We start from the raw sequence: 27,674 nt of genomic DNA, 5'->3' as shown, positions 1-27,674 counted from the left end.
TGTGTACTTTACCAGTCTAATACCCCAGATGCTCTGAGAACTTTAGCATCAGGATCTTCTCAGGATCACATCCTAAAGCTAGGTCTGTACTAGTAAATCAGTAAATTATCAAATTACTAAATTTGCTGGGGTAGTAATAAAAGAAACAGGCTTTGGCACGTACAGTGCCCTGAGGATGACTGACAGAGAGCAGCCACCTTCTGTGCTAGCAAATGCCTGGCCTCCAGAATGGGCTGGCTGCAGGTAAGCAGGGATGCTGCATGGGCTAACCATGCTCGGGACTGCACGACAGAGACTGACGGCCACAGGACAGCACTGTGTCACGGGCTAACCTCCTAGTCTTACCCAATGATCACACTCCAAAGCTGCAGAAAAACAGTTAGCTACCAAGAAGCAGCCTAAGTTTCTGAATCTGCATGGATATATTTAGAGCTCTAGGTCTTTTAAGCAATGAACCCAAAATATGAACCCTTGCTGTTCTGTTAGTCTTCCTAAGTAGCCTTGGCTTAAAGAAGAGCATGGACTATGAATACATACTGCGTGTGTGCAATCAATAGTGTTTGATGCCACTCACTGTATATATATTATCAGCACTCTTAAATACGAACCTACACTTCTCAGTAATAGATGTGAGTGGGATTTTCCCCTTATACAGAAAAGTACAGTAAACAACAGAGAAACAGATAACCTGCACAGATTACTGTTGACAGAAGAAAGATTATTCTGTGGGACAAAATACATCACAGTGCATTTTCAGGTACCAAAACCAGAGAGGCAATATTTAAGTGCACTAAAAAGTGTATTTTAACTGTTATAACAAAGAAATTGCTTTCACAAAGCACAGTGTTTACTAATTAGTTGTAGTACTGTCTTGAGAACCTCTTCCTTGGAGGCACTGGCATCAACCTCTTGGCATGCAGGATTCACCATCCTTCTGTAGGACTCTTCAACTCTATTTAAAAACAAAACAAGAGAAATAAAACTTCAAATGGCAGGGATATGAAATGGCATTAGCCATCAGTCTCGGAAGAAAGTGTTTGCACTGCAGAGACAAAGGGAAAAAAATCTAGTATGCTAAGAATGAAAGCTACTGCAAAAAGCAAAAAACCATTTGTTAACTATTAAAATGCAAACCTCAAAGCACATAGTTTCCTTGACATTGATTCCCAGAACTCTATCCATATCCACATGGCATGGCACTGAAGTATTTTTTTCTTTACAGCTTAGCACTGGATACAGTCTGGTATAGCAGTACAATGGACAGCCTGCTTCTAACACCTGAATTAATTTATTCAAAGCCCACTAAGGTGTCTCTGAACTATATGGCATGGCATTGTGTAGGTGTGCTCACTGACTGATCTGAGCTTTGAGTTACTGGATTACAGAGTTGGCACATAGTCCAGCCCTTTCCTCTGATCAACTTTGTTAACCGGATGAACATTGGGATGAAATACAGGATGAAAACCTCCTCACTCAGACTATAAGCCTTCTCACAATTCAGAACTTCCTGCATTTAGCATGCAAGGATGAATGAGGATGTGAATATAATTTTCTATGTTCCCACAATTACTAATGCCAAACGTTCAGGCTGCGATTCATAAGACAAACAAAGCAAGATTCTGGATGTTCTCACATCCAGGTTGACATAATTAACAAGTAGAAATAACCAAAGGCTTTCTGACAGAAATAAGAAGTAACAGAACTGGAACATAAAAGATTCTTAAATAGCAGCATCCTCCCTAGCCCACCCATCTCTCTGCAGGTCCCACTATATGAACCCTGTGTCCACACAGCGTTTCTGTCAGAATTAAGTAATGGATATTTTTAAGGTATATGATCACCAGAAATGTTAAAACCCTAGAGGTAGATGTCAGTTTTGCAATTTGTAGATACGGACACTGACATTCAGGTGTCTATACTGAGGTATCTACATGAGCACTAGGTATTTAAGTTTCCACTGTAGACAATGATGATCTAATCGATACATTTGGTGGGGCCTAGACAGCAATTCAACACACCCTGACGTAGGATGCCTAGGGTGCAATTCAGTTGCTTAAGCAAATTTATCTAGTACTGCTAGAGATGCTCAGGACTATCTCATTCAGCTTCCAGTTGCTGATCCAGAAAGTGTCCACAGGTTCTGCATCACTTCTGCCAGCCTTACGCAGATGTCTGAGATCATATCAAATGGCTCTAGATAGTTATACTTAGATCACTGAACTCCAAGCTGCTGGAAGGTTCCATTGAATGTACTGACTATATCGGGACCTGACACACTTAGCACAACTAAAGATATCTACAAGAGGACATCTAAATTTTATTCTCTTAATCTGGATCTTAATTCCATAATTTTCCGGGGAATTTAAGTGTTTCAACTTCTTGCCTCCCAGTTCTGGAATTTGTAGGTCTCTCTTCTTCATGACCTCAATAAGAAAGAAACACAGAATCACAGAATGGTCAGGGTTGGAAGGCACCTCTGGAGATCATCTAGTCCAACCCCCTGCTAAAGCAGGTTTACCCACAGCATGTTGCAGAGTCATGTCCAGGCAGATTTTGAATGTCTCCAGAGAAGGAGACCCCACAGCCTCTCTGGGCAGCCTGTGCCAGGGCTCTGGCACCCTCACAGGAAAGGTTCTTCCTCATATTCAGGTGGAACTGCCTGTGTTGCAGTTTGTGCCCGTTGCCCCTTGTCCTTTCGCTGGGCAGCACTGAAAAGAGCCCGGCCCCATCCTCTTGACACCTGCCCTTAAGATATCTGCAGGCATTGATAAGATCCCCTCTCGGTCTTCTCCAGGCTAAACAGGCCCAGCTCTCTCAGCCTTCCCTCACAAAGGAGATGCTCCAGACCTTCATCACCTTTCTAGCCCTCCGCCGGACCCTATCCAGTAGTTTCCAGTCAGTCTTGAACTGGGGAGCCCAGAACTGGACACAGCTCCCCAGACGCAACCTCACTGGGGCAGAGCAGAGGGGACAATGACCTCCCTCGACCTGCTGGCCGTGCTCCTCCTAATGCACCCCAGGGTCCCATTGGCCTTGGCCACCAGGGCACACTGCTGGCCCATGGGCACCTTGCTGCCCACCAGCACTGCCAGGCCCTTCCCCGCAGAGCTGCCTCCCAGCAGGCCAGCCCCAGCCTGTACTGGTGCGGGGGGTTATTCCTGCCCAGGGGCAGGACCCTACACTTGCCTTTGCTGAACTCCATGAGGTCCCTCTGCGCCCAGCTCCCCAGCCTGCCCAGGTCTCGCTGAATGGCAGCGCAGCCTGCTGGGGTCTCAGCCACTCCTCCCCGTGCTGTGTCACCAGCAAACGTGCTGAGGGGACACTCCATCCCTTCACCCAGGGCACCGATGAATCAGTTGGACAGGACTGGACCCAGTACTGACCCCTGGGAACACCACGAGCCACAGGCCTCCAGCAGGACTCTGCACTGTTGATCACAACCCCCTGAGCTCTGCCACTCAGCCGGTTCTCAGCCCACCCCCCTGTCCACCCATCTCACCCACACTGCCTGAGCTTGGCTATGAGGGTGTTATGGGAGACAGTGTCAGAAGTCTCGCTGAAGTCAAGGTAGACAACATCCACTGCTCTCCCCTCATCTACCCAGCCAGTCACTCCATCAGAGAAGGCTATTAAGTTGGCCAGGCATGATTTCCCCTTGGTGAATCCACTATTCCTGATAACCACTCATGCAGGCCTCCTGTCCCTTTCGTTTGATTATTTACTGATAGGGTGCACCTATCCTGAGCTTGGAGGAAGTGATGCTTGAATATTAGCCAGCTCTCTTGGACACCCTCACCTTCCAGAGCCCTAATCCATGGGATTCCCCCAAGTAGGTCCCTGAAGAGGCCAAAGTCAGCTTTCCTGAAGGCCAGGGTTGCAATCCTGCTTATTGCCCTGCTTCCTACACTTCTGCCACAAAGGTGCTACAACAAAAGTAGCACATAGCAAAATACAAGTATTTTAACTCAAAGCTCCTTTGCAGGAGAATGAAGTTCTTCACCTGCGGCTTTCAAACACTTTCAGTCAGAACTAACAGAATTTACTCTCCTTGTCAGCCATGAATCCTTTCCAAAAAGAACCCAAACCCCAACCCAAAAGCTTAGATGTAGGAAAGCCTTGTCTCAGCAATGTGAGTGGGACATTTGCCACTGATCAGACAGGAGCCAAGATTGCCTCCATCCTCTTATTCCTCATTAAAGTGTACCTTTGGCGAAACAAACTGTTAGTTTCCAGCTCAGCTTCCTCCTTTGTTTTCTTCAGCCCCCGACACTGAAGTCTCCGGACTCGCTCTTCAGGATCAACGGTCAGGAGAAGAACAAGATCAGGTTTAAGCAGATCTTCAGGCCACTGGTATACCTCATCATGAGCTGGTGGAAGACCCTGGACTTCCCCAGTTATTTCAGTGGCAATTGTGTAGGCAGCTGTGCTGTGCCAGTATCTGTCAGGAAGATATAAATGGAGAGAAAAATTTTAAAGAGGACACTAATTCTTCAGTAACATAGAAGACAGGTGTCACTATAATGGCAAGTGCAATAATGACAAGGTAGGTGACACTGTGATTTTGAAGGGAAATGTAAAGAACAGTTCTCTGCCATCCATTATTTCTTAACAGAGCGGTAATATGCAACACAGTACTCAGCATTACTGTGAAATATTAACTAAAACATATGGCAGAAGCTACACATTATGCAAAGAGTGTTCCAATTATTCCTATCAAAAGAAAAGTCTTCTCATCTAGTGAGAGAGGTCAAAAGAAGAGTTACATTATATGGCAAAATCCAATATTCTCGTCCCTTTTTTGTGGTTCCTATCCTACTTCATGCAACAGATTTGGTAGAGAACATGCAGTCTTCAACCACATGTGAATGAAGACAGACTTTGCTAACGGTTATGCATTCCACTTGCATTTAGCATTCCCACCACTCTGAGGCACTGTATTTTATTTATTTCAGTGGTTTTGTGGCTGGTTGAAACTAGCACTCACACACACAGCTTCCGTGTGTGTGTGCTGTGCAGGAGGTTAAAGTACATGTACTGAAATAAGCCAGAGATTTCAAAGTGCATCTAAACTTACTTTAGTAAGAGTAATACTGAAAGCTGCCTACACGGCTGGTGAAAACAAGAAACGACATAAACAAAGCCAAAAAAGTGGGAAGTATATTTCTGGCTTTACATCGTCAAGGAGTAAGTCTACCTAAAACTCAGTCCTTCTAATCCATTCATACCTCAGATGCCTCTTAGAGATAGGGCATCAGCAGCCCTCATTCTCTGCAGGTCACAGAGCCCTAGTTTGTCTTGGGCTGCACAGTCCATGCCTCCACTTATTCCTAACAGAAGACGTAAGACTTTCCATGTGTCTTAAAGCCAGTTATGAGTATCACACAGATGGAAGTCCCCCATCTTACTGTTATTTAGAAGTATTTCTCTCTAGAAGATTTAATATTTATCTGACTATATGCAAAGTAGCGCTTCCAAAAAAAAAGAAAAGAAAAAAGGAGAGGAGAGGAGAGGAGAGGAGAGGAGAGGAGAGGAGAGGAGAGGAGAGGAGAGGAGAGGAGAGGAGAGGAGAGGAGAGGAAAAGAAAAACGAAAAGAAAAGAAAAAAGAAAAGAAAAAAGAAAAGAAGAGGAAACCCAGAGACTATGATTGGTAACTGCTGCTTGTAACACCGAACAACTATATGATGGCACTGATATAAGAGGACTTCTTAAATATACAAACCTGTCTATGATCACAGGTGCTTGAGTGGATGCTTTTGCTATTTCTGAAGCAAGAATGTAGTTGCCCGCAGCATAAAATGCTCTTTTAATGGACTCTGGCTCATCATCAAACACTGTCCTCCACTGGCTGATGCAATCTGGTGGGGACCTTAGCAGGATGCCGTTCAGGGTGTCCTTAACTGACTGGGTTACGGTGGTTTTGCCTGCATTTCATTTACATAAGGAAATATTTGTTACATTATGCACAGGTACAGCTGAGTTTTAAAAACTGAAAACTGCTCCTATCCATTCACTCAGAGCACATGTTCTGACACCTATGTAACCAGAGTATCTTGCGATAATGTTTTCAGCGGGAAATTATTCTGAGTTTAGTTGCAGGAATTGTTGCAGGACCTACTCCACTTCCTATTCTCAACACCTTCCACCCCTCACTCTTGCCAGCTTTAGGTCTTCGCTGCCTTAAATGCATTAAGTGCAAGACAATTTCCCTATATATGCATCTACAATATTTTTCTAGGTCACAGTTCATGTGGATGTCACCATGCTGTCCGCCAGTACTTTCTTTTTAGAGGGGATTTTAATTTATCCTTAACTTATAAGTCAGAAAACAAAGCTATCCAGAGGCAGCTAACACTTCTCCCTGAGCCAAACTGCTTCCAGTTTCCCAGTCTACCACTACTTCAGTTCATTTATTTGAAAACTCTCCGGTAAAAGCGTATTTCATCACCTGCACAAGAAATGTAATTTCCAGCACTCTGTGTATTCTTTCATTTATGTAGATAAAGAATTCATCCACTGAATGAAAATTAGCACAGACTGTTTGATCTCTTACAAAAGAAGACAGACTGGTATTTCTAATTCCTAATTCCTTCAAATCTGTCACAGGTTTCCAGGATTTTTTGACTTTTTAAGCCTTACGCCTGGCTGAAAGCCCTAGCGCTCGCTCTTTCCAACAATTTCTCATCCGTGTTTCTTCAACCACACACTGCCCTTACCTGTGGCATCCAGCCCCTCAAAGACTACGACGGGAAAACCTCCCTTCTGCTGGCGCTCCGGGCATTTCTCCAGCAGGTCGAGCAGCGCTCCAGCCTCCGGGATCCGCGCCGCGCACTGCAAAGAGATGTGACCCTTCACACCCGCCCGCCGCACGGCCCCGCAGCTGGAGGCGCCGGGGCGCGGACCCCGCTCCCGCAGCGCTGCGGGCGGCCCCGGCGGGCGCTCACCTCCCGCAGGCGCTGCCGGACGGCGGGGGCGGCGGACGGCAGGATGCGGCGCAGGGGCTGCGGGACAGGCGGGAGCGGGGCGCAGCGCCGCAGCATCGCTGCCGTAGCCGGGAGGAGGAGCCGGAGGGAAACGAAACCAGCCCCGCCGGCAGGGAGAGAGCCTGGCTACCGGGGAAGGCCCGGCAGGCAGGGGCCGCTCCGGGCGGGGAGGGCTTTCTGCGGCACCCCCGCCCCGCCGCAGCGGCGCTGGGGTGAACGGGCGCGGTCCCCGCGGGAAATGGCTCCGTGCAAGGACGGGCTGGAAAAGAAAGTGAAAGCTAAGGTCTTAGCCCCAGGATTCGGTCTGCCAGCCCCTCCCACGGCTAAATCCTGGCGTTCTCCAAAATAAATAATAATAAAAAAAAAAGGCAACACAAATACACTCCGCTGCTTCGGACTCGGCCAAAGAGATAAGCAAGGCATAAACCACACTGAACTGGTTTTCTGTGTTGCAGTGCCCAAGTAGCACCGAGCTGTCGGGACACATCGGTAACTTATTCCCATTATTCTGTTACTCAATAGCTTTATAACAAGACCAACGCACTCAAATAATTTTGGAAGTACAACAGACTTTCCCAAGCCTGCAGTGTTTCCATAACTTTGTGATGGCCAATTTCAGCTTTCATCGGCTCAGGGGCAGGAACCAGAAGCACTGCAAATAGCTGCAACGCACACTTAGTCCCATGTCAGCTGCTACGAGTAATGTTGCCCAAAATGTGGATTTTGAGTTTTCAAAATTTGTAACCTGAAATGAAGGAGAATCTGCACCTCTGCAGAATCTTATTTCTCCTTTTCAATAGTTGGAAAACTCTCAGTTAATCTAAAGTTAAACTTCTGGTGCATCTTCTGAAAGAATATACTCTGCAAGCAAGCACACTCTATAAGAAATCCCTCAGACACTTGATGTCTTCCTCTGGTCAGCTCAAACAAGCTGCACAAATATCTTTTGCTTGGTGTATCTGCAGGGAGAGGGGAGCAGCTGGTAGACAGTACCAGTTAGCTAAAGATAGCTGTACTAGTTGGGAACTACCCATGCTGAGGAAGCTGCTGGAAGGCTGAGCCACAGCAGGAACTGGGAATACAGCTCTGGAGGCTCTTCAATACAGTCTCAGCAGCTGGTACCAAAACTGACTTTATTTTAAGGTGAAACATGCCCTTTTTCATACCTGAGAACTCCTGTGTTGTTCCACATCACTCAAACACATGGCTATGGCAGCTGGGTATGGGTGCCAAAAGACACAAAGTGAAACATGGTTCATTATACAAGAAACAAATAGATAGTAATTTTAGAAACATAATAATATGCACTACTGAGTCAGAGTAGTGACTCTTCTTGCCCAATATTATGTCTGGTAGAATGACATGCTGTGCATAAGCCTGGCTTATCCATGGTGCCTGCTCCTAGCCCTTGTGTTCATCCAGCATCCAGTCACTGAATTAGAATGTTAGACAGCACATCCTCATCTCTTCCTTTTAACACCTATTTATGGACCCTTGTTAAACCTCTGTTTAAATCCCCTTTTGACTCTACGGTACAGTCTACCTCCACAAGCCCCTGTGGTCTTAAATTCCATCAATGCATCTGTTGCATAAACCAGTTTTCTTTTATAAGTTTTAAATTCATATCCTACTTGTTTCAACAAGTGCCCCTTCCAGTAATACTACTGACTTTGGTGAATAACAGTTCAACATTCAGCTTATTTATCACCGTCATGATTTTGTAAAGCTCACTCAGATTTCCCCCCTTCAGCTTTTTCATGTCAGAAATGAGAGCCCCCACCTCTTCTGAGGCAACTGCTTCATCCCCCTGATCATTTAGATACGGGGATAGTGTCTTTAATTCCATAAGGTCCTGCCAAGATGTGGAGAGCTGAACGGTACCACTAGCCAAGCTATGGCTGCACGCACCAAAGTTTCACAGAACAGCAAATAATGCCATCTGCCTTGTTCTCAGTACCTTTCTGGATGACAACCAAGCTTTTTGTTGTCTCTTTTTGCTACTGCCTCTCACAGAGCCATTGATTTCAGAGGGGTAGTAAAAGTGACTCCCAGATCTCTTTCCTGAGAACTTAGTGCTACTACTGAGCTCAGTGTCAGCTATTAAAGGTTTCAGTTATTCTTTCCTGCATGTATTACCTTCCCTTTTTTCTACACTGAAGCTTATTTACCACATTTCTGTTCACTTATTTTTTTTTAGGTCATTGACTTGCAGCCACATTTCATTTCAAAAGCACTTGAAAGGATGGCAGCGTCCCGCACTGACCTGTGTGTCCTCTTGTTCTTCTGTTTCTGTTTTCCTGATACACTGTTACTTTTCCCTTCCCTGCTAACTAAACAGAAAGAGCTTACTTTCGTTTTTCCTTTTCCCCTCTCACTACTTTGATAAAACCTTGTTTACAAGCTTTCTTGAGCCAAGCTGGTGGTGCTTCCAACCTCTTTTATAATATGCTTATGAGATCATTTATAATAGGCATGTGATGTCTGTCCTCCTTGCTAATTATTTAAAAATATCTTCTTGCAAGATTTTAGGTCTTTCCCACCAGATGATACAGAAAGAGTTCAGGTAAAATTATAGGAAGAATTGCTTTTTATGTCCAAGACAGGTCTTTGTATTTAAAACCAGTGTAGAGAGCATGAATATGTTTTGAAATTAACTTACAGTAAGTACTCAGTTTCTTCACAAGGACCTTTATCATTTTGATGTCTGTATAATATTAAATTATGTTGAAGAGCAAATATGCTAATTATATGAAAAACACTGTTCTGGAGCCTCTTGAGATCTTTGAGGGCTCACTGTGCTTGAGATACAGGCATAACAAGAAGCTGTAGGACCATTCAAAATGTTTTTCATTTGACCAAAGTGGAAAAAGAGAAAAAACAACCTGAAAATGAATGAATCCATAGCTTTAGAAGTATATCTAAGTGCACAGCCCTGTACTGTAGATGAACAGCTGTCTGAGACACAGGCAGGAATTACTTCAGTTGAAGGCTCATGAAATGCGTAGGTACATAAAATACATGCAAATAGAACACAGCTGTTTTCATGCAGAATAAACTTTAAAGGACACTAGTAAAGGGCCCTCCGGTAAAGACAAAGCTCTGGGGATAAGACCAAAAGAACACAGAAGTTAGTACAGTGTCAGGACAAAAGACTCTCTCCTGTTCTGCTTGTGCCAGTGGCCAGTGCCAGATGTTTGGAGAAGAGTAAGGAAAGGACATAGAAGGAACCCCTCCCAACATCTTTTTGCCAAGAAATGTTGGACCAGAAGATCCTTGAGGTGCCTTCCAACCTGGTATGCTATAATTCTATGATCTTTTCCCATATTCTAAGAGTCATCTGTTTAAATACTTCCTGAGCTGGAGATCACATATATACCATCAAAGGCCCATGGCGGACTTCTTTCAAACACACCTAATCTGTGTCTATATTTATATTGTGTGTTTCACATGCATTTCATAACTTAATTGCATGTGGGTTTTAATTTTCTATTTGGTGATTTCAGTGACACCCTTTGGATTCCTGCATCCCAAGGAAGAATGAGTCACTGCAATTACAAGGCCCTTGACAAACCCCCATTTATGGTGCTGCAGATGCAGCAGGGAAGAGATCATTTCCAGCTGGGAGTGGAGCAAGAAGTAATACACTTATCAAACGCTAAAAACTACATCTGCTGTTGCATGACTTCCCTGGTTGTCCTTGGACCATTTCTAGTCCTCACAGGTGACTTGATAATGACTCCTTCTTTAACCTCATTTATGTTACAAGTTCATGTCAGTAATTTGCTTTTCCCAGGGAAGACACTGTTTGACTAGAACTGCCAACTAGCCACACTGGAGAAAGCAATCTCTTCATTTAAATAAATAAAAATACATTATTTACATAAACAATATATCATTGTTCTAAAGTTTTGCTTTCCTAGCAACTAGGGAGCACAACAGCATTATCCATATTTATCCAGTGGATTCTTCCATGCTAGTTGTGCACCTATGTACCACCCAGTGCACCATTAATAACATTATTCAACCATTTTTGAAAAATTATATTTATCTTTAAAAGGTTTTTCAGTGCAGATTTGCAGAACTGAAACATTTTGAGTGCTGGGACTCCATCGTGCCACTGTAAGATGACTTCTATGGGAAAGAAAGGGAAGGAATCAGACTTCCTACCACTTTCAAGGAAAATCATGCTTTTCTGAGCCTCTTCTAGAAGACTCCAGGACAGAAATTTTCATTACAGTTCCTGCTTGCAACATTTCTTGTAGATCCAAAGCTAGTGTATAACAACGCATATTTATGTTTTCTTGTAGGTCTCACCATAGAGCCTGTGAGCTAGAACAGTTTGGGAAGTAAAATGTGAGTCTTTCTTGTTACTGCTAGGATTTGTACATCTGTAGGGGGGCCCATCCTGGTCTGGGTTTACTTTGTGGGGCTTTACAGTAATGCAGAGAGTGTAATCTGAAGACATACTTAGTTGAGGGAGAAAAAAAAAAAAAGAGGGTTTTTATAACTGCCATTTTCTAAGAAAGGATAGATGAAACTACAGAGAACAGGAAGTTTTGAGTAAGCTTGAGTGTTAGGTTCCCTGCATGGTTTGATCCTTGAAACAGAGACTTTCTCTTTCAAAGAAAAACAGTTCAAATGTTAATGTTTTGGTTTACTGAATCACTGAGCAACACTCTTCTGACATGCTTTTGGAGTGTTTGTTTATCAGATGTCTCTTGTTGAGCAAAATTAGTATTCATCAAAGATTTTTAGTGATTTAGGAATTTTTACTGATTTCCTGCTTTAGGAAAGTATTTTGAACCTATTTTTCCCATCCAACTAAGGCACTAGGCAACAAGCTCAGGGCTGAGGTCTAGGTCACTGTGCCAGCCTCAGTGAATCTTCTGCGATTCCCAAACTTTCAGAAAGTTAGGGACGTTTCTGAGACAAGGTAAGATAAATGATACTTTTTCACCTGCAATAAGATCTCTGTGCAAAGCTATATGCAGAGATTGTGAGCTCGATGGCATACATACATATATATATGTATGCACATATGTATATACTGAGACACAACACAATATTTCTTGAGATGTAGAAGAAAAAAAGAAGTGTTGCAATTGTCTTTAAGAATGTCCTGCTACATTAGCAGTTCTGTCAGTTAATGGAAGCGAGTGAAGCTCCAGTTTAAGCCTGCTGTAGCCAACATGCAGTTGGTAGGTGCTGAGATCCGAGTATGGCTCCGTACCTTGGCAGCAGTGGCAACGCTAAACCGCGCACACGAGAATGAGGAGGCTGACTGAAGGCAGTGTGAGGCTGAAAGCCGTGTAGGACCTGGAGGACTGCAGATAGCAACTGGTGCTATGATGGAGGTGCTCCTTCTCCAGCAGTAGCTGTTGTGCCAACAAGGAACTGAGGAATATGACAACTGGCAGCTTGGTACTGATCTGTCCTGGTGTCCACATGAGGGGGCAGCCATCTCTCTCGCCCATGTCAGCTCAGGCAGCTGCCAACTTTTCCTCCTGTAAAGGCTAACTGTATATTCAGCTTGGTGCAGTAACTTTGCTCGCGGTGCTTTAGGCAGTATTGGGGACCAAGACTTAAAGAACCTTCAAACATTTTCTTTTCATGAATCTGAAGTTCTCAGGCTCCCTAACCTGGACTGCTCTGCAATGCAAACCCGTTTAAACTTCCAGGAGCTCGTGGCTGTGTCTGAGGAGGATGCCGCAGGATGCAGCACAGTTGCACAAGCTCAGCTTTCCCCCCGCTTCACGAGCCACAGCGGTTGTGACCAGAAGAACTGAAGCCACCGAGCTCACGCTCATCAAAAGCGGTGTGCGGGGAGTGCTCAGCTGTGCCACCTGCTCACCCCTAGAGCTGCTCACCCCAGGTGCCGGCTGCGGGCAGCCAGCGGGGCTTCGCGGTGGCCCCGCCGGGCCGAGAAGCGGGGCTGTGGCGGGGTGGGGGGGTGAAGGAAGCCGCCAGCCGGCACCGGCGGCTCGGTGCCAAGTTTCCCTTCTGCGAGAACGGAAAGCGAAACCCAGCGCTTCTCCGCGCTCCGGCACGGCGCGGCGGGGCGGAGAGGGAGGGCGCCGCCGCACTCTTAAGTGCGGAGCGCCGGGCGCCTGGCTGCAGCTTGCGAGCCGAGCCAAGCCGAGCCGAGCCCAGCTCAGTCCAGCCGGACCGAGCCCAGCCAGGTCCAAGTGAACAGCAGCGCATCCCGCCGGGTGCAAGTGAACGGCAGCGCATCCTGCCGAGCGGAGCCGGGCCGAGTTCAGTCGGATCGACACCAGTCGAACCGAGCCCCGCGGGGTCCAACTGAACTGCAGCGCATCCCGTCGGGTGCAAGTGAACGGCGGCGCGTCTGAGCCGAGCCGAGCCGAGCCGAGCCGAGCCGAGCCATGCATCTGAGCGTACTGGTCCGTCTGCCACTGGCGGTGGCGCGGACGGTGCTGGCGGCGCTGCGCGGGCGGCTGGGCGCGCTGTGCTGGAGCCTGGCGCCCCTCTCCCTGCCCCTGCCCCTCTCCCTGCCCCTGCCCCTGCCCGGCTGGCGGAGGGTCTCGGCCCCCAGCCCCACCGCCCCGCTGGGCTCCCGGCGGGAGCGGGAGCCGGAGTGGGACGACGCGTCCCCGACGCCCACCAGCGTCAACTACCACTTCACCCGGCAGTGCAACTACAAGTGCGGCTTCTGCTTCCACACGGCCAAGACCTCCTTCGTGCTGCCCCTGGAGGAGGCCAAGCGGGGGCTGGCGATGCTCAAGGAGGCGGGTGAGTCCCGGGGGGCCGCGGGATGCGCGGCGCCCGCCTCCCAGCGGGACCAAGGGGCGTCGAAATTGTCCCGGGTGTGTCCCCCTCTCCATAGCGCTGCCGTCGGGCACTGGCAGCCTGTGGAAGGGGCGGGCAGTGGGCAGGCAGAGGTTCACAGCGTCTTTCTCTGGTCCTTTTCTAGGAATGGAGAAAATAAATTTCTCGGGAGGAGAACCGTTTCTTCAGGACCGAGGCGAATTTTTAGGCGAACTGGTCCAGTTTTGCAAGCAGGACTTGAAGCTGCCGAGTGTCAGCATCGTTAGCAATGGCAGCCTGATTAGAGAACGGTGGTTCAAGAAGTACGGTAAGGAAAAACCACTGCGCACAGGAGCACTGGCAGGGCTCGGGAGCCTCCTTGGGGCAGCCTGACTGAAAGATGGGTTTTGGTGCAAGTGAGAGATGGTTTGTTAGCGCTTCAGTTACAGTAAACACAAACCAAACATAAATACCGGTGAAATATTGTTAATTATATATTGTAACCATAGGCAGTTTGTACTATTGCCTCTTTGGTGTAATAGTATAATAAAATAATAGCTCAGACTGTGTCCACAATTCTGGGGACACACAGACACACAAACAAGATGTTTTGGTGCTGCTGCTGTGGCTTTTGTGGTTCAAGTGATGACTCCGTAGAACTATATATTTACATGGCACTTCATGACAGATCACAAGGAAGTGAAAGTGGGCAGAGTCCTGACAGCTTTCTGTGAGAGAGTGAATATTAATCCATTTTTTAAACTTGTTTTCAGGTGAATATTTAGACATTTTAGCAATTTCATGTGATAGTTTTGATGAGGATGTCAATGTGTTAATCGGCCGTGGTCAAGGAAAAAAGAACCATGTGGAAAACCTGCATAAACTGAGACAGTGGTGCCGAGAGTATGCTGTTGCTTTCAAAATAAATTCAGTGATCAACAGATTTAATGTTGAGGAAGATATGAATGAGCAGATCAAGGCACTCAACCCTGTGCGCTGGAAGGTAAGAAATTGATGTATACCATAGGTTTACTTTTCAGAGAAAAGTAATAATGAAGTGAAGTCCTGGAGTTGTCTGAACCTCTAATGACCTCAGTCATATCTCCAGCTCCAGCTTGTGTTCATGTTAGCAGACTTCTTACCAGTGTTACGTGGTGCTGAAGACAGTTCTGTCTCTTTCTGCACTTAAATGGAGCCCAATACGTCAAGCAACTTCCTGGCTGTGATATTTACAGGAAACGAGCATTTCAGCATATGTAGATCTAGGGGTTTTATGATATTCAAAATAAGATGGAAGGTTTTTAACATCTGAAAATCTATCATGTAGAGAAAAGGAGGAAAACTTAGTGTACAATGATACATTACAATTAATATATTGCTAGCAATATAGAAGTGTACATTAGGCATTAGTGTTCTGCTATAGCGTATTAGTGATTAGCATGCATATATTATGATATTTTCTGCTAGAAGTTTATTAAATATGTTATCAGTTTGAAAATGGGTAGACATAATGTGACATAAATATGGGAGAACTTGTGGAATAATTTCTCACTAATTGCTTCATGGAAAGTGGTATACCCACATGATTTCCTGGGGAAAAAAAAATCACTGTAAGTAAAATCTTGGTCTTACTGAAGGATTGTAAGGAAAATATGACACAAATTTTAATACTTTATCAAGCTTCCTGGCCTGCTTTCTTACTGGTGTTACAGAGCATGCTGATGGCAAAGGTGCCTTTTTTACCCTCAAAGCCTATGCTGAATGTATTTGAGGACTCGGCTTTTAGAAGGAGGCTGTTAAGTAGACAAACTATTAAATTTTTTTTGTGGGGAGTCATCCCTATTTTTTTCTGTGACCATCTGAGGCTAGTTAAACTTACAGTCACCAGTCAGGTTAAAATCTTTAAGAATAAAAACTGACTTGATAATCTGCATGGTACATAGTACTTACTGGCATTTACAACAGCCGTTTATTTGAACTTTGATTATCTGTGCCCTTATTAAGACCAGGGCAGTTAAGAATTCTGTGGAAACCTGATCAATAACCATGACTGTATAATTACATTTAGAACTATGTAATGTTAATTTGCTAAAAATAAATCTGCACCATGCCCTTTGTGTAGTATTCACTTGCCACAATTTGTGTCAGTGTGGCTTCACTGACAGAAATTAAAGACATTGCTACTGAGACAGCTGAAAGTTTTTGTCATGATAACAGTCTCTTATCCTCAAGGCAAATGAAAACATAAATTCTTAACCAGGTGTCTTTTGTCTTCAGGTGTTCCAGTGCTTGATAATTGAGGGGGAGAACAGTGGTGATGATGCCCTGAGACAAGCAGAGAAATTTGTTATCAGTGATGAAGACTTTGAACGATTCCTAGATCGCCACAAAGATGTCTCCTGTTTGGTACCTGAATCTAACCAGAAGGTAAAATTGAACTTGTCCTTTTAAAACCTTATTTTCAAATACAGTTGGAAAGATGGAAAGGAACTAGAAGCTTTCATGGCACTTAATGCTTTTCCTATTAGTATTGGCTTAGAAAAGGTACAGTACAACTCTGTCAGCAACTGGGTTTTAATACTCTTTAAGGATTTTACTGGGCACAGAGTTGTTAATTAGAAGAGTAATAACTCATCAATCCCATTCCTGTGGAAACCAGTGGGAGTCCTCTCACAGCATCATGTGGGCTTCTGTTCAGTGACATGGATGTATAAAGTATCAGCACAGAAACAGGAGAAACTGGGATTTCCACAGCTGAATAGTGAACTCTAAAAATAATTAAGCCTTTCAGAATTTAATACCTCTTCCCCACCAAGGCATAACATCTGAAAAGGTTGAATGTTAATGTAAACACACTTTATACTGTAAGCTTAGTTTCCTAATACAGATTCACTGTGATGTTACACTATGGCGGTGTCATCAACCTACATGAAGTAACACATCCCAGTCAGCATTATATTGGGTATTGAGAACAAGAAGTAGTATTCTTGCCGTGACACATCTTACTGGGTACTCCCTCCCACAGTAAAGTCACATTTTTAACATTGTCTGTCTGAACCTCTTTGAACTGCACGTTTGGGCTCTTTATTCACAAGGAGACTCCTTGTGCTACTGCAGAGCCCAGCAGTCAGCTTGGTGAGCTGCCATCCAGCTTATGTTAGCTGCAGTAAAGGACTTTAGTGTCAAAGGGTGGAGCTCAGGACATTTTGTAAGATGCCTACAGACCCTATACATGGCATGAGGAGAGTTAGAAGACTCACTGTTGAGAAAGTTTATGAATTGAGTGAGGAGATGCTAGGCTGAACCAAGTTCAGGAATGCCTTAAATCTCTCATCTCGTGTTCCACAGATTAAGACTCTGCATTTACAGTTTATTCCTTAATGTACGGAGAGCTCAAGTGAGCAGACTGGGTTGCCTGTACTATGTAAGACACACACGTCTAGCATTTCAAACATTCAGTGGGAGACAGCTTTCATAAGAGAAGGTGTTTAGATGAGAACCTGTAACGGTTTCTGCATTTTTTCCATGTAATAAGTCCTACAAAAAAACCCCAGTAGGTTTCCCTCAGCAGGTTTGGTTCTAGAAGACACTTTCTGATTTCTATTAAACCTGTGGGAAAGATGGACACCAAACTGATCAAACAGATTTCCCGTTCTGCACAGTAGCAAGCTCCAGCTACCCAAAGGATCGTGTAGGAGGTGCCTGGTTAGCTGAGCAAACTTGTCTTATTTCAACTGTTGGCCTATTTCTTGGTGCAGACCTGAGAACTTTTTGAGCTGGGAGAACACTTTTATTTGCTGAAATGATAATTAAACACACCAGCTTAAACAGTCTTGTAATTTGTTTGGAAAAATACATAATCATTCCAGTATACAAAATAGTGTACATTCTGCTAGTGTGGAAGTTAATAGAAGATTTGGATATTATTTAAAACACCTTTATCCAGCTGTGCACCCACATTTCAGTTAGACACTTGAGAACTCATATTCCAAGAATTACTGGCTTATTCATACACTAAGTCATGCTAGCAATCCTGTCATTTATTTCTGTGAATTTGATCTAACCTCACTGAAACATCAGTAAGATATTACCTGTTTCAAAGATTTGGATCAGGCTTTAAAAAAAAATAGTTGATTTTTTTGTCCTTGATTTTTCACTATGGAATTTTGGTTTGTTTATTGATTTAGTTTTTTCTTTTGATCTATTACAGATGAGGGATTCATACCTCATTCTGGATGAATATGTAAGTCTTTGGTTGATATTTGGTATTTGTATGCTAACATATGTATGTATAAAATGTTGATAACAAATTAAATTTACTGTGCATTCTATAAAATAATTTTACAATGTAGTACAAGGAATAGATGCAATTTCTTCCCTTCAAACATACTGAGAACTTTTATGGTCTAAGAGGAAGTTGCCGTTAGGTTGCATGTATAATCACTGCATCACAAATATTAAAGTGCAGATGTGTATCTTTGCAGGACATCTTTGCTTTTTTTATTTAATTTAAAAATACAGAACTTGTCCTGAAAGTTAGGTTTCAAAGAGCTTACTTATCTTACATGTGACTGAAGAGCAAACATTTAATCCTCAGGAATTATGGCATGACTTTGTTCCTGCTAGGATGTGTCACTGTTTAACTGTGAGCTTCTGAGCCTTCTAAGGAATAGAGTGAAACTGTTCATGCACTTACATAGGTTTTTGTGGGATCGCAGTGCCATTTGTTTAACTCTATATGAAAATTAAGCTTTTACAAATTGACTTTCTAACATCTTAATCTACTGATATTCCAGATGCGTTTTCTGAACTGTAGAAATGGACGGAAAGAGCCTTCCAAGTCTATCCTAGATATTGGCGTAGAAGCAGCTATAAAATTCAGTGGATTTGATGAGAAGATGTTCCTAAAAAGAGGAGGAAAGTATGTGTGGAGTAAAGCAGACATGAAACTGGACTGGTAACTCAATATACTGAGTCAGGGCAGGTGCATTATGTAAAGAAAATGGGTCTGTATGTATGTATCTAAAGTTTTTGACTACACTTGGTGTATTATGCAAGCTGATGTTCAGTATAACTCTATATGTGAATGTGTTAAATGGTTTTAGGATGAAGATTATGTTTTTGTCTATTTTTTGGTTGAACATTACTAAGTACCTTCAGAGTTTTCACGTAAATAGATCTCTGAAATCAACTTTCAACAATCAACCATTGTATGAAGGACTTAAGGGCAAAGCGTTAGTATAATGTCGAACAAGAAACAGTTTTAAGATAATACATAAGTGTACATGCCAGAAAACAAATGGAAAACCACCCTAATCTCTAATTCATTATCAACAGCTGTAATTATGGGTAAATGTAAACTTACCAGGAAGGTATTGTGCCTCGTTCACATGGAAAGGTGGCTTGCAGTTCTTCACTAGATCACAAGACAGCCAGATGACAGGCCTTTGGAAGCAGCCCTGGAGTTTTTTTGGGGTAACAGAGGGTCAGAATCTAGGAATCATTGTCTGTAATATTATATTTAAAAGGAAATCAAGATGAAAAAAATCAGCAATTTTCATTCTTTAGGACTTAATCCTAAAATCATCTGTTGTTCTTGTCCCTCTCCTCCATACGGACACGCAGTATTTGCAAAAATGTGGGATGTAATTTTCTGTGGAAACACATTTTTAGTCACAAAAGAATATTATAACATAAAAGTGCATTTTACCCAATGATGAGCAACTTCTTATTTGCTCTATGTAGCACTTATGTGCACTATGTAGCACACCTAATGGGTATCTTCTGTTGTATACTGTGTTACTCGCATACTTTTTATTTTGCTAAGCCTTAGGATTACGAACAACAAAGTTCATATATCATGTAACCTTGTTTAAAGCTTGCTTGGCTCCAAATCATTCTTGCTTGCTGGTTATGAACATGCAGGTGAAACTAGCTGAGTTTTGTGATAGCAGTCTGATTGTAAGAGCTGGCAGCATCAACATAAAACAGGGAAAAGGTCAAAAACACCTGCCAAAGCCATAATCTAATATGCTGTCCTCAGTCTTGGTTTTCTGGCAATTGGTAGGGCTTTGTAATTGCAGTTTTCCAAATTTAACTAGTCTCCCCCCCCACCCCACCCCCCACCCCCCCCGACAAAGCTCTGTATGAAAGGCACAGGGATAAGCACTGCACAGAGCAGAAGTGAGCTGGTGCTACTTACTTGTCCTGTCCATTGGACTCAATGCCTGGATTGTCTGACACATTTAAATGTTTGCAGCATTTGGAAGGCAGCATGCACTGAATGTTCCACGTAGAGAAAATTATGGCTTCTTTCACTTTTCTGATAATGCTAGTTGATTTTTTTTAGAGAGGTTTTAAAGAGAAATGTTTTGCATTTCTCTAATGCACTTCAAAGTTGAAGGGGAAAGTAGGAGCCGCTGCTTCTGCATAAAGGAAGGTGCATCTCTGAATACACTGCGAAAATGTTTCCATTTATGATTCCTTTTGTTTCCATTTCTACTATCCTAACTGTAAATATATTGTCTCAGTGGTGCTCTTTTGTCTCTTTGTATTTTGCATTTTGCAATCACAACACTTCCTAGACTGTAACATTTCAGGTCTTTCTTTTTCTTGTATTACTACTAAGTGACATTTAGAATGTGGCCCACACACATTAACCCCACAGTCTTTTGGCAGCTGTTTCGCTGACCTCAGTTGGAGTTTTGCCTGAGTAGCAACTATGGGCAGTGCAAATTTATGTAACTGGGGCTTGACTTCCTCTGCATTCCCATTGCTCAGATGTTAAATCCAACCTCTTCCTTAGCATCCCCACTGCATGGTAGAAAAGAAGCATTTTCCTTTGCTGCTGGCTCAGTCCCAGCATGGGGAAAGATTTAGTGCGTCAGTGTAACGGTAAATCTACCAGCTTGCTGCTTCTGCAGAAAATGCCAGCTGTATCACAGCAGACAGATGCGAGGTACACAAACTCCCATTCAGATTCAGAAATCCTGCCATTCTTTGCTTTGCATTTTGCTCTGTAAATGGCTATTCTTTTGCTGCATGAGATCCTCTGTGCCTATGGAGGAAGCTGTAGGATAAACAAACTGGAGCTGAAAATGTGAAAATCGAGTCAATAATGCAAAGACATTGAAGATGGCTTATATCAAAAAAATCTAAGTTCTTATCTTCATAAAATCTTGAGGATTTCACATTGCCTCTTGATCCCATAAGTAATTAAGAAAAAGTTTCTGCTCTGTGTGGTACTCTTTTTCCAAAGGAAATGCCAGTCCATGTGTGTTGGAAATAAGAATTGGACATAACACAGTTTGACGGACAGTCATTGGTATTTTTATATGCAAAATTCATTGTTGTGTAAAATCTCAAAAAAATTTTTTTTTGCCTACAGATTGATTAGCCTAGTTTATTTTATTTAATCTATAAACACAGTTCACATGGTACCAAAAAGGGACTTTAGGCATTTATTCTGTAGTTGGGCCTAACCTGCAGCATGGGACTTGAAAAATAATAATGAATTCAACAGAGTTATTCCCAGGCTTAGAGATTACATGTACATCGTGACCCTGAATACTCAGGATTTAAGTCCCGTAAACACAGATGTGCTTAATTGTATTTTCCTGTGTAATTTCACAGTACTGCAGCTAAGCACTTGCTAAAGATGCTGAACTGGGAGAGAACTTCCACTGCAGTTTACTAGCATCATGCAGCTGTTTGTATCAGTAAAATTTGTAGAGAATGAGCATTTGCAAGAATGACCTCAGTTAAAATTATGAATATGCCTTGGATAATGAGTAAAACTGTCACTTAAGATGCTATTTAAGATGTCCTCTTTTTCAGTGTAAAGACTGATAATATCTTTGAATGTTAAAAACGATGAGTTTTTAAATGACGCTCTGACATAATTAGTGCTAAATATTTCACAAGGATGTTGCACATTTCAATAAATGTTTCTATTTTCTGAATTTGCCTGTACTTTTTTTTTTTTTTTAAATATAACCCAGGTCCATACTAGCAGAATTTGTGACTGCATTCACAAGTCACATGCAAGTTGATGTGTGTCTGCATTCACAGGAGAGCTGTAATTCTGGATGCAGGCTGTGTTCAGCGCAGGGGGCTGCTTGCACGGTGCCAAGGGCAGCATCTAGCCCCAAACGGAGAACAATAGCGCTGATTCTCCTTGCCATGAGAAGGATTTATTGCAAGCTTGAGTGGACTGGGCTGTGCGGGGAGAAGACAGTTAAAATAGCTTCTGCTCTTCAGATGACAGCCATTACGAGAGACACAGCTATCCATAAATATGTAAGGAGAAAAAAAAAAAAAAAAGATTATCTGCTGTGTATGGTAAAGAAAGATTGAACGGCTAGGCAACTTAGAGGAGCAGAGACAAGAGGCGGCTTAAGCTCATCTCCCGTGTTGGGGCTGCAGCATCAACTCTTGCACTAGGCAGCCTGAAATTGAGCTTTTCACAGAAATTCGTTGTGTGTGATGGGAGACTTCGCTCCCTCCCTCCCCCCTCGTGTTTGCCAGCTTTTTCTCTACGCGTTGCGGCGGAGCGGGGGTGCCTGGAGCAGCGCGGCAGCAGGATGCTGTGCGGAGCCCGCGGGGGCTGCGGCTGGGCCGGGGGCGCAAGGTGCCTGCAGGGAATGGGCCCGGCAGCCCCGGGCACCCCCCGGCTCGGGGATTTTTCTTTTGTGTCTCCGCGCGTTACAGAAGGAAGCCGGTCCTTGCTCCGCGCATCGACCCCGCAACACGGAAGCAGCTGCTTTTGCTAAACAGCCCTTGCAAAACAGCCATGCCCGCCGCTTCCTTGCATTCCCCTTCCTCGTTTCCTTGCAACAAGGCAAACCCTTCGGCTTTCCCTTGTAACACCGAGCCCCATTGCTTCTCTCCTGCCGCTGGGCGACCTGCTGGCCCGCGGGCCGCCGCGCCAACCTGAGATGCGATTCCTTAAATTAAAAAAAAAAAAAAAAAAAAGGAAAAACGGCGGCGCGGCGCGGCGCGGCGCGGCACGGCACGGCACGGCACGGCCCGCCCAGGGAGGCCGCGCCGCTGCCCGGACCGGCGCGGGGAACGCCCGGCGCTGCCAAGCGGGAAACCCCGGGATCCCCGCGCCCGCCGGGCCGGGAGGCGCCTCCCGCGGCCGCCAGGGGGCGCCACTGTGCCTGGCGCGGCGGAGCAGGGCGGCCGCTTCAAAGCGGGCGGCGGCAGCGCAGCGGTTAATGGCGCCCGCCTGGCTGTGGGCGCGCCCGCCCCCGCCCGCCCTCACCCCGCCCGCCTCCGCTCCCGCCGGAGAAAAGCCCGGGCGCCGCGCCCGCCGCGCACACTCCGGCTCCGCGGCTGACGGCGCCGCGGGGGGTGGAGACCATGCCCGGGGCGGCGGCGCCCTGCCGCAGCTCCGTGGGATAGCGCGGGGCGCCGCGCACCTTCCGCGGGCCGCCCCATGCCGGCAGAGGCTGGAGCGGCAGGGTAAGGCGTGCCGGGCGCGGGGGGTGTGCGGGAGCGCGGGGGTGTCCGCGCTCCCCGGTGGGGCGGCGGGGGGCGGGGCCGCGCCGGCACCCGAGTCCCCTTACGTAAAGGGCTGCGGGCGCTCGCGGCGGGCTGCGCGGCTCCCGCGGGGCGCGCTGAGGGCGGGGGCGTCCCTGCGCCCGGGGGCTGCCGGCTGCCCGCGGGGCGGGGGCGCTCGGTCGCGGAGCGGGGCCGGGGCTGCCCGAGGGGTTCGGGCGCTGCCGCCGGCCCGTGTTGGCGGGCACGTAACGCACCGGGCGCCGAGGTTCGCGTGCCTCTCGCCCGGCGGCTCCATAATGGGCTGAAGCTTCGCGGGGCCGGGCAGCGCCGGGGGGTGGCGGTGCCTGATGGAGGGGCGCGCACCGCCGCCCGCAGCCCGGGCTGCAGGTGAGCCGTGCAGCTGGGGTGGAAGCGCTGCTGTGGGCTGCAGGCGCGGAACAAGCAGGAGCAGGTTGCTCTTTCTTGATGCATGTATGGTTTTTTTTGTCGGTGTGTGTCTTCCCCCCCCCCCCCCCCCCCTTCCCCCCAGCTGTACAGATGCTACCATTGACTTGGAGGTGTTGGAAGAAACCGTGTGTATGACGATCGGTTCCCCCATGCCCCCCCTCCCCGGATCCCTAGTGACCCTTTAAATTGCAGAATCCAACGCCGTATGGCTTGGATTTTATTGCTTCTAAAAACCTAGGAGTGTCAGCGGGGCAGGACACTTGAAGAAGAAGCAATCTGCCTGAATTTCTATTGTTTTCTTAGCAATACTGTCATTTCTGTCCTGGAACATAGTATTCTGTGTTCTACAACAAGAATGAATGATGACTTATAAATAGATCCGTTTGTTTATATTGCTCCCCGTGTAGCCAAACGGCTGTTTACATTGTGAGATGGATGGCTTTGCTTCGCGTTGGCTTATCAGCGCTGACCCAGGAGTGGGCACAGCTGAAGCTGTGGCATTCTTGGGCAGAGTGCTTCGGGAGGTGGCACCAGGATTGGTGCCTGATTGATGGCCCTGCTGTTTGCTTGTATGTCTGCTTCCCATGTAGGTGTGAGGTGAAGGGGTGGGAGAAGGTTGTGTGGGGATGCAGTGTGCTGAGCAGCAGGTTTGTGCCTTCAAAGAAACTGCTTTGTTTATGCTTAGATGGGACTTACAGTGTGGAAGGTTCTGAGTGACCTGTCTCCTGGTAATGTTAGGGTGTCAGTCAGACTGACTTGGCTTTAAGTTTACTAAGTATCCAACAGAAGCCAGATCAAGTGAGGAAAGAGCAGTGGTGGGAAAAGCTTTGCTTTTGCTTAGGACCTACTTGAAAAAGACCGTATTTCTCCCCCTGCCCCTCTCCCCACCTCCTCCCTGGATGAATTCTTTTACCCTTTTCCTGGCCATCATGTCTCATTATCCTCTTGTGCAATCTGTATATTGTTCATGAGGGGGAGAAACCATCTGTGACTGAAATAAGAGTACAATAACGGAAGTTTTGGCCTGATATAACTGCTTGGAATGAGCCATCCTTTAGATAAAACAAAAGGTTGATTTCCCCTCCTTTCTAAATCACCCTGATTCCCATTCTAGCAGCTGCTAATCAAATCATGTGTTTGTCTTTGCAAGCAGTTACTGCAGGCTTTTGCCCTTGAAGCACAGTATTATAACTTACCTTCACTTACAGTCTGGATTTTGCATATTTCAGTATTTTTAGGCAATAGTATTTCTTTGAAAAAAAAAAAAGACTATATATTTACTTAACTGCTTTTGTTTCTATCTAACGTGTTTGGTTTTATTCCAGTACTGCATTCCAAGTCTTTGTCACATCTTCTGTGTTTTTTTTTTTATAACTTGTGACAACTTTCAGTTAAGCCAGAGGACAAGGCTGCTGTCCTAACTATGAGTTCTGGCTGCAGTGCTGTCCTGGGGGTATGAATGGCTTCAGTATATCTGCTGCATTTCAAAGAATGCTCTCATAGGCTGGCAGAAAACTGTTGTTTGCCCTCTCAGTTGTTTGCTGATTCAGGGGAAAAATAACTCTGATGATCCCACAGCTTGATCTGTGCACGTAGACTTTCTCTCCTGGAGACCTGATGTAGCAGGGGAGACGGAACCTGTTATATTTGTCACTGTTTCCTGTATTAATAGTTAGGCAGTTGACTTAGTAGTCTATGGTTTGATTAGGAGACTTGCTTTTAACTGTGTTCTTTTCTGTATCTTGAGTTACAAAAAGGAAATGGAAAACAATTACAAACCAACCCACCACTCAGTTTGAATGGTTTAGCAATTCTGCTGTCTAACTTAGGCTGTGGTCAGCTGTTCTTTTTATAAGATGGGATCCTTTTCTATTCTGCTTTGCAGAAATGAGCTCATAATACTCATCTTTCCCTGACCTTTTGAAGGAGATCAGACAAAAAGATCATAATGATAATTTCTATTTTTCACTTCTGATGGCTGGGAGGAGCTGTTGAAAATACACTTGCTCCTCTGGCTGCCTGCTGCAAAGCAATGGAAATGATTTTTCTATTTCATAATCAGATCAGAAATGCTTACAGTTTTTCTGCATATGCAATCAGTGAATACTGGAGCTGGCAATGCTAGTACAAAATGGGTTTTCAAATAGCTTGAATTGTTTGCTGGTGGTGACACCCTAAGTGTCATTTCTCAAAAAGGCTGAAGAAAATGAGGAACAGAGAAAGTGAACTGATGTATCTGATAGTTTTATTTACTGTGAGGGGAAAAGGTATTTCGTCAGATGGTTCTAGCCTTGGCAAGCCAATGTTATTTCCTTCTTACAGCATCACTTTCATATTTTCACTCGAAGAAGAGCAAGTGGTAGATTGTTGCATTAAAATACTTTGCTGTTATCCTCTATGTACCACTATGATAGTTTAATAAAACTATATCCTCTTTGTCCTGTATGGAAATGGCTTATAATTGAAGAAAGGGACTAAAGATTACTTAATATTTCCTTTTTGTACCATATGATATCCAAAGGATCATCTGAAATACTTGAGAGTGAAGATGGGCCTTCAAGGTTGTCTGGAAAATAACAGATTCTGACTTACCAGGTTCAAGCATTTTTATGTTTGTTTTTTTTTTTTTCTTCCACCACATATGTTCAACTTTGCTGTGATCACTACTTTGCTTGTGAGCAGCTAGCTAGGTTGCAAAGTTTTGGAGTTGTTGTATTTACTCTTGACTTTCACTTGGAAATGTTACTGACCATTCTGTTTCTGGAGTACTGGGGTTAATTCCTGTTACCATAAAACTCCACTGGGACTGCAATCTGTGAAAGTTACCACTGTGGCTCTAGGAGAAAGTTCCAGCTGACCTGCCTTTGCCTCAGCTCCAGCTGCTAGGAAATGGGGCATACACAGTACAGAAATTGGGTAATACCTGACAACTGTTGTATGCATCCAGCCCTTGTGGAGAGCTCTTAGCTAGCTAGTGAGGAATATGAAGATGAATTTAGCAAAATAGATTAAGGCAACAATCCTTTATTGGCCCACCACAATCTGTTACATGATCAGTTTCTTCCTATGTTTATTATTTCTGCTATTGCTTTTTACCAGATGGTCTGTTTCATGTTTTACTGCTGGTGAGGATCTGTAGAGAGGAAGCTGTGTGTGGACTTACTCATGTCACGGATATTAATTTCCTCTTATAGGTAGTTATATATGTGTGTATATATAATAAAGTTATATACTGTTACATATATAAAATATATTTTTACACTTGAATTTCCCTAAACAATGTCTGTCTGAGGGCAGATCTGGCAGAGTTGTCGACAGTGATCACATGCTGTCCCACCCACAGTGGTTTTCCTGAAGCACTTGTTATTATAACTTCTGGTGTCTGTCTTTTTCTCACCACCTTGCCCTTGAGCATCCTCTTCAGATTTGGGTGTGCTGATAATGAAGCTCTCATTTTGTCAAGCAATGCAGATTAGGGATAGCCTCCTCCTGTTGCAGGTAGTTGGTATGCACAAAGGGTGGCAGACCTGTTGTTGTGCAGCCTGTTGCTGGTGCTTTATAATACTGCAGAAAGTGCATGATAAGAAAGGAAAGGCTCTTTGTTTTTTTGTTAAACATATCCTAATACTGTTCTTCATACATTATAAGAGTGTTCTGCTTATGTGAATTCCCTTTTGTTAAAATAATTACTTTAACTTTTCTCTTTATCCTTTTGCTAGTTTTGTCATGTAATAGCAATTCTTTAGACACCCAGAAATTTTTAGGATTCTTGTAGTTGTTTGATATAAAGATTGTTCCCTGAACAGAGCGTGTTACTTGGTAGGACACAAACTGAAACAGTTCAGTCTTATTTCTGTATTTCTCCTGTGTGTTTTTTTTGCATAAACATACCCTTTGTGACCCTTTCAATTAGCTGATTGCTTTTGCACACTGATATGTTGAATACATCTTTTGGTCTTCTGTTTGTGTCTTCGTGC

At 44.7% G+C, this 27,674-nt stretch overlaps 3 protein-coding genes across 5 annotated transcripts in view; 2 read left to right on the top strand and 1 right to left on the bottom strand.

Annotated features, from left to right (window-relative positions):
- Positions 1–780: 780 nt before the first annotated feature.
- CMPK2 (cytidine/uridine monophosphate kinase 2) lies at positions 781–7,235 on the bottom strand. Its single transcript, XM_055811118.1, has 5 exons — positions 6,943–7,235; positions 6,715–6,829; positions 5,721–5,922; positions 4,205–4,438; positions 781–952 (listed from the first exon to the last, which is right to left on the bottom strand). The coding sequence occupies exons 1-5, from the start codon at positions 7,036–7,038 to the stop codon at positions 832–834; spliced, it is 768 nt and encodes a 255-aa protein (XP_055667093.1). The 5' UTR covers positions 7,039–7,235; the 3' UTR covers positions 781–831.
- A 5,860-nt stretch (positions 7,236–13,095) lies between these two features.
- Positions 13,096–21,707, top strand: RSAD2 (radical S-adenosyl methionine domain containing 2). The gene is made up of 6 exons (XM_013299732.3): positions 13,096–13,731; positions 13,913–14,074; positions 14,520–14,749; positions 16,024–16,173; positions 17,957–17,989; positions 18,543–21,707. Exons 1-6 carry the CDS (start codon positions 13,365–13,367, stop codon positions 18,705–18,707), a joined length of 1,107 nt encoding a protein of 368 aa, XP_013155186.2. The 5' UTR covers positions 13,096–13,364; the 3' UTR covers positions 18,708–21,707.
- Positions 21,708–23,043: 1,336 nt separating this feature from the next.
- RNF144A (ring finger protein 144A) overlaps positions 23,044–27,674 on the top strand; it is a 67,437-nt gene continuing 62,806 nt past the window's right edge. For 2 of the 3 annotated variants that reach the window (XM_055810366.1, XM_055810365.1), the window contains exon 1: positions 23,044–23,211. The gene's annotated coding sequence lies outside the window, so the exon portion shown is untranslated. The remainder of the gene's footprint in view (positions 23,212–27,674) is intronic. The other variant, XM_055810364.1, reaches the window with a different exon arrangement.

The sequence above is a fragment of the Falco peregrinus genome, chromosome 7 (genome assembly GCF_023634155.1).
Source record: "Falco peregrinus isolate bFalPer1 chromosome 7, bFalPer1.pri, whole genome shotgun sequence".
Classification (NCBI taxonomy): domain Eukaryota; kingdom Metazoa; phylum Chordata; class Aves; order Falconiformes; family Falconidae; genus Falco; species Falco peregrinus.
Note: the sequence above shows the minus strand (reverse complement) of the source record. Positions and strands in the feature narration are given on the sequence as shown.

Coding starts and splice junctions, on each gene's coding strand:
- CMPK2 (XM_055811118.1), bottom strand. CDS start 7,038: ATGCTGCGGCGCTGCGCCCCGCTCCCGCCTGTCCCGCAGCCCCTGCGC. Junction 4,439..5,720: donor GCACCTGTGATCATAGACAG/GTTTGTATATTT, acceptor TCTTCCTGACAG/ATACTGGCACAGCACAGCTG. Junction 953..4,204: donor AACAGTTTGTTTCGCCAAAG/GTACACTTTAAT, acceptor GTTTTTAAATAG/AGTTGAAGAGTCCTACAGAA.
- RSAD2 (XM_013299732.3), top strand. CDS start 13,365: ATGCATCTGAGCGTACTGGTCCGTCTGCCACTGGCGGTGGCGCGGACG. Junction 14,075..14,519: donor ACGGTGGTTCAAGAAGTACG/GTAAGGAAAAAC, acceptor ACTTGTTTTCAG/GTGAATATTTAGACATTTTA. Junction 16,174..17,956: donor TACCTGAATCTAACCAGAAG/GTAAAATTGAAC, acceptor GATCTATTACAG/ATGAGGGATTCATACCTCAT.